The sequence below is a fragment of the Lynx rufus genome, unplaced genomic scaffold (genome assembly GCF_022079265.1).
Source record: "Lynx rufus isolate CCGP_SWC_20201006 ecotype Redwood Valley unplaced genomic scaffold, mLynRuf1.p SCAF_7, whole genome shotgun sequence".
Classification (NCBI taxonomy): domain Eukaryota; kingdom Metazoa; phylum Chordata; class Mammalia; order Carnivora; family Felidae; genus Lynx; species Lynx rufus.
The window spans coordinates 32316520-32322240 of record NW_025814889.1 but is presented as its reverse complement, the minus strand read 5'-3'; the positions used below and the strand labels follow the sequence as shown (position 1 = coordinate 32322240).

The window sequence follows — 5721 nt, the reverse complement described above, 5'->3', positions numbered from 1 at the left end:
CTGGCGGGGGCAAGTGCTCATTGGCGGTGTCCCAAGTGGCTGCTAAAAGCAGCTCAGGTCCCCTCTGCTCCTTGCGGATCGCTGATACGTGTCGGTGCGTCGGCGCCAGGGCTCAGCACCGCCTCCCACGGTAGAAAAGGAGGCTCTGGAAAAAATGTGAACTTTGGATAGACATACATATGTTCCAAAAGTACGAAGCGAAGAGAGGGAAGCCAGCCGCAGTTTCCAGTCCGTCCTATTTATAACTTACTTACTTTTTTTTTTCTTTTTCTTTCTGTCTTTTGCTCTTTCTTTTTCTTCCTTCCTCTCCCTTTCTTTCCTTTTTCTTTTCTTTCTGGAAGGGAACTATATCTTCATAAGGAAGAACTTCGTCCCAGATGCTTTACGTATTTTATCCCACCTAATTAGCAGAACCCCCTTTGAAATCTGTACTACTACCCCACTTTTCAGGCAAGAAAACTGAGGCTCCCCTGACCAATCAGCGGAGGCGGGAGAATCCTGGGCCCGCCCTTGTGCCTGGAGCCTCTCCCGCCCCTCGCGTGCTGGCGGCTGTGCTCCCGTACACCTTCTGGGGCGCCCTCGGTCCAGCCCCACTATCCAGAATGAACTGCAGTCTCCCACTCCTCTCACGCTTCCAAGCCTCAAACATCATCATTCTAAAAACCCCAAGAGGAGCACACCTTCCCGGTTCTCCCGCACAGCCCGGCCCCAGTCACGCTCCCCTGCACTCCAGTGGGGGTGGGTTCCCCACCGGCCCGGCTCACAGAGGGGCGCGGGGTCACCCACATCAGGCAGCAGCAGTAGGCAGGGACGTGACTTGTTTGAAAGGAGCCTAAAAACGCACGCGCAGGCAGAAAACCCCCATCCCAGTCCCCAAGTGCAGACTAGGGGAAAAAGAACCAAGACCTCAAACGCACTGAGCGCTGTGGAGACAATCGTGGCAAAACCTCGGTCTCTGCGGTCAAACCCAAGGTTACCAAAACTCTCCATCCGCAGAGGGCTCGCATGGCCGCAGGGACACTCCGGACCGCCTTAAGGAAGGCTGAGACTTGGGAGCGCGTAGACTCCGCCCCCTCTCCCGGCGATTGGCGCGCCCGGCTGAGGGCGGAGACCGAGTCCGCGCTGTATAAATATTCATGAGCCGGCCGGGCGGTGCGAGCGGGGCCGGAGCCGGGAAGTTGGGTGAAGGGCGCTGCTCCCGCCGAGGAGGAGGAGGAGGAAGAGGAGGAGGAGGTGGAGGAACAGGAGGCGGCGGTGGAGGCAGTGGTGGCTGGGCGCGGGCCGCGCCGCTCAGGTGTCTATTCCGCCTTCTGGTCTGGATTTGGGTCCGTGTGTCTAGCAAGAAGGGGACTGCCTACACCTCGCCGGATTCCTGGCCGAAGCGCGGAGCGGACTTTTACCGGAGGTGGAGTCTGTCAGTCCCGGCGGCGGACCGACGGACCGACGCCTGGGAGAGAGGGCGGCGGCCTCTGCGGAGGCGGGTCCCGAACTCCGGCGGCAGAGCAGCGCAGCGTTGGGGGGCAAGCATGAGTCCCTGGGGACAGAAAGGGGGCTGCAGGGGCTGACCCTGAGCGGCGAGCGGCCTGGCCCAGCCATCTTGACTGCGCACCGAGGCCCGAAAGGAAACTTGCTGTGCCGCCGCCCTCTGTGCCCGGCAAAGTCACCGCACCGTCTCCGGCGCCGCGTGGAGAAGTGGCCGGACGCGCCGGAGAGAAAGCGAGCGAGAGAGGGACGATGAGCGGAGGGCTAGCCACTGTGCTGCGAGAGGGCTGAGTTCGACCGACCCGGAGTCATCAGGGCAGACTCTCGGGGACTGTGGTGCACGCCTGCGGCCACCCTCACTGCCGCTGCCCAGGCTTCGGGCCCCGCGGTGCGGACGCGTCCCGAGAAGGGACTAGGTTAACTGCAAGACACCCCCCACCCCCTCACTCCGCCCGCCTTCCGGGAGAGGCAGCAAGGAGACCAGCAGGGCACCCGCTCTCCCCTTCTCCGGCTCCCTTGCCGAATCCCCCGGCGCCCCTCCGCGCTCCGCCTGGAGGGCAAGGGCGCGGGGCCGAGGCGCGCAGCATGGAGTGGGGTTACCTGTTGGAAGTGACCTCTTTGCTGGCCGCCTTGGCGCTGTTGCAGCGCTCGAGCGGTGCGGCGGCTGCCTCGGCTAAGGAGCTGGCTTGCCAAGAGATCACCGTGCCGCTGTGCAAGGGCATCGGCTACAACTACACGTACATGCCCAACCAGTTCAACCACGACACGCAGGACGAGGCGGGCCTTGAGGTGCACCAGTTCTGGCCGCTAGTAGAGATCCAGTGCTCGCCCGACCTCAAGTTCTTCCTGTGCAGCATGTACACGCCCATCTGCCTGGAGGACTACAAGAAGCCCCTGCCTCCTTGCCGCTCGGTCTGCGAGCGCGCCAAGGCCGGCTGCGCACCCCTCATGCGCCAGTACGGCTTCGCCTGGCCCGACCGCATGCGCTGCGACCGGCTGCCGGAGCAGGGCAACCCCGACACGCTGTGCATGGACTACAACCGCACCGACCTCACCACAGCCGCACCCAATCCGCCGCGCCGCCTGCCGCCGCCGCCCCCGGGTGAGCAGCCGCCCTCCGGCAGTGGCCACGGCCGCCCGCCCGGGGCCAGGCCCCCGTCCCGCGGCAGGGGCGGTGGCGGCGTGGACGCAGCGGCGCCCCCCACGCGCGGCGGCGGCGGCGGCGGCGGGAAGGCGCGGCCCCCTGGCGGCGGCTCCGCTCCCTGCGAGCCGGGCTGCCAGTGCCGCGCGCCCATGGTGAGCGTGTCCAGCGAGCGGCATCCCCTCTACAACCGCGTCAAGACCGGCCAGATTGCCAACTGCGCGCTGCCCTGCCACAACCCCTTCTTCAGCCAGGACGAACGCGCCTTCACCGTCTTCTGGATCGGCCTGTGGTCTGTGCTGTGCTTCGTGTCCACCTTCGCCACCGTCTCCACCTTCCTCATCGACATGGAGCGCTTCAAGTATCCTGAGCGGCCCATTATCTTCCTGTCGGCCTGCTACCTCTTCGTGTCTGTCGGCTACCTGGTACGCCTGGTGGCGGGCCACGAGAAGGTGGCGTGCAGCGGCGGCGCGCCCGGAGCGGGCGGTACGGGAGGCGCGGGCGGCGCGGCGGCGGCAGCGGGGCGCGGGCGCGGCGGGCGCGGGCGCGGGTGGCCCTGGCGGGCGCGGCGAGTACGAAGAACTGGGCGCTGTGGAGCAGCACGTGCGCTACGAGACCACGGGCCCGGCGCTGTGCACCGTGGTCTTCTTGCTCGTCTACTTCTTCGGCATGGCCAGCTCCATCTGGTGGGTGATCCTGTCGCTCACGTGGTTCCTGGCGGCGGGCATGAAATGGGGCAATGAGGCCATCGCTGGCTACTCGCAGTACTTCCACCTGGCCGCGTGGCTCGTGCCCAGCGTCAAGTCTATCGCCGTCCTGGCGCTCAGCTCCGTGGACGGCGACCCGGTGGCCGGCATCTGCTACGTGGGCAACCAGAGCCTCGACAACCTGCGCGGCTTCGTGCTAGCGCCGCTCGTCATCTACCTCTTCATCGGCACCATGTTCCTGCTGGCCGGCTTCGTGTCGCTCTTCCGCATCCGCTCAGTCATCAAGCAGCAGGGCGGCCCCACCAAGACGCACAAACTGGAGAAGCTCATGATCCGCCTGGGTCTCTTCACCGTACTCTACACCGTGCCCGCCGCCGTCGTGGTCGCCTGCCTCTTCTATGAGCAGCACAACCGCCCGCGCTGGGAGGCCACGCACAACTGCCCGTGTCTGCGGGACCTGCAGCCAGACCAAGCGCGCCGGCCCGACTACGCCGTCTTCATGCTCAAGTACTTCATGTGCCTCGTGGTGGGCATCACCTCGGGCGTGTGGGTCTGGTCCGGCAAGACTCTCGAGTCGTGGCGCGCCCTGTGCACCCGCTGCTGCTGGGCCAGCAAGGGTGCTTCGGGGGGCGCGGGCGCTGGGGCCGCAGGGGGGGGTGGGGTGCCGGGAGGTGGTGGGGGCGTGGGGTCCGGTGGGGGCGGGGTCCCGGGCGGTGGGGCGGGATCCCTCTACAGCGACGTCAGCACCGGCCTGACGTGGCGATCTGGCACGGCCAGCTCCGTGTCTTATCCAAAGCAAATGCCATTGTCCCAGGTCTGAGAGGAGGGGAGGGGGCACCCGGAAGGAATGGGGAGGGGGGCGAGGAAACCTAGTGCAGCGAAGGGACACTCGACGGGCTGAGGTTCCCACCCCTTCACCGTGTTGATTGCTATTAGCATGATAATGAACTCTTAATGGTATCCATTAGCTGGGACTTAAATGACTCGCTTAGAACAAAGTACCTGGCATTGAAGGCTCCCAGACCCAGCCCCCTTTCCTCCATTGATATGCGTGGAGCTCCTCCCGCCAGGCGTTAATCTCTGTTGGCAGCGGAGGGTGGACTCTGCTGCTGCGTTTCAGAACGCAAGGTTTGTAGCCCTCGCTGGTTGCCATTTGCTGAGCTTGAAGCCAGATCTACAGATTTCACCTGAGGGACCTGCTTTTCTCCCTCTATTCTCCTACGTAAATTCTTACTCCTAACATATCCTAGAGGAGGGATGACCGCGACCTAATGGAATTGCACGGTTTGGGTATTCTTAATGACCAGGCAAATGCCTTAAATAAACAAACAAGAAATGTCTTAATTATACACCCCAAGTCAATACGGGTTTCTTACATTAGAGGATGTATTTATATAATTATTTGTTAAATTGTAAAAAATGTGTAAAATATGTACATATTCAAAGATATACAGTCTGTACATTTTTTTTGTAAAAAGTTTAGAGGCCACCCCTGTAAGAACAAATATAAGTATTCTATTTTGTCAATAAAATGACTTTTGATAAATGATTTAAACATCGCCCTCTCCCCCTGCCTCTTCTAAGCTGTTACCTTTAAAGTGCTTGCTAAGGACACGCTGGAAAAAAATGGACATTTTCTGGTTTCTCATTTTGTACTCTGACCTTAGGCATGGAGAAAATGACCTGTTAAACTCTAGTTCTTAAGTTGTTAGCAAAGTAAATATCACTGTTGAACTGAAATCAAAATTGAGTTTTTGCACCTTCCCCAAAGATGGTGTTTTTCATGAGAGCTCTTTTCTGATCCATGGATAACAACACTCACCTTAGTGTATGTAAGTGGAACTTTTGCAAGGCAATAATTGCACTCAGGCCTTGTTATTTATCTTGTATAATATGACTAAAGGCTTCAAAACCCCGCATTTATTTCTTGGCATGCCTGATTTTGAAAGCACCTGGGTTTTCAGGGACTGAACACACTGCTGAAGTGCAGACGTTAATGTTTTAAACCATCGATCGCACTTTACAGTGTAAGTCACTTGACTATCTGGTAGCGGAGCAGGCGTTCTTTAATGGATTAAACTAACGGGTTAACATCTTAATAACCTTCCAGGCTTGTGTATATCAAATGTGCTTCTTTTTCTAGAGAAAAAGCTATTGTTCCTCTGTCAAGACTAAGCTAATTTATTTGAGCAGAAGGCTGTTGAATTAGCAGAAGAATGCTTTGGCAATTGTTGAACTTTTTACCTGTCTGCCCAGTGGCCCAGCACATCATTCCTTTAAGAGGAGCTAAATGAATAGGGTTAATCTGTAGGGAACTTGGTCTTTTGAGTTTGAAAAACTTTGATCTTTTCTCCTCTCCAAATGTGCTGTATAGTCTGAAGTTTCTTTCCC

The 5721-nt window shown here is 59.1% G+C and overlaps 1 protein-coding gene across 1 annotated transcript; it reads left to right on the top strand.

Annotated features, from left to right (window-relative positions):
- The first annotated feature begins 1202 nt into the window (after positions 1–1202).
- On the top strand, positions 1203–4150 carry FZD8 (frizzled class receptor 8). Its single transcript, XM_047066233.1, is given in 2 exon segments — positions 1203–3144; positions 3146–4150. Coding segments are annotated over 2 exon segments (2082 nt in total). The 5' UTR covers positions 1203–2067.
- Positions 4151–5721: the final 1571 nt, after the last annotated feature.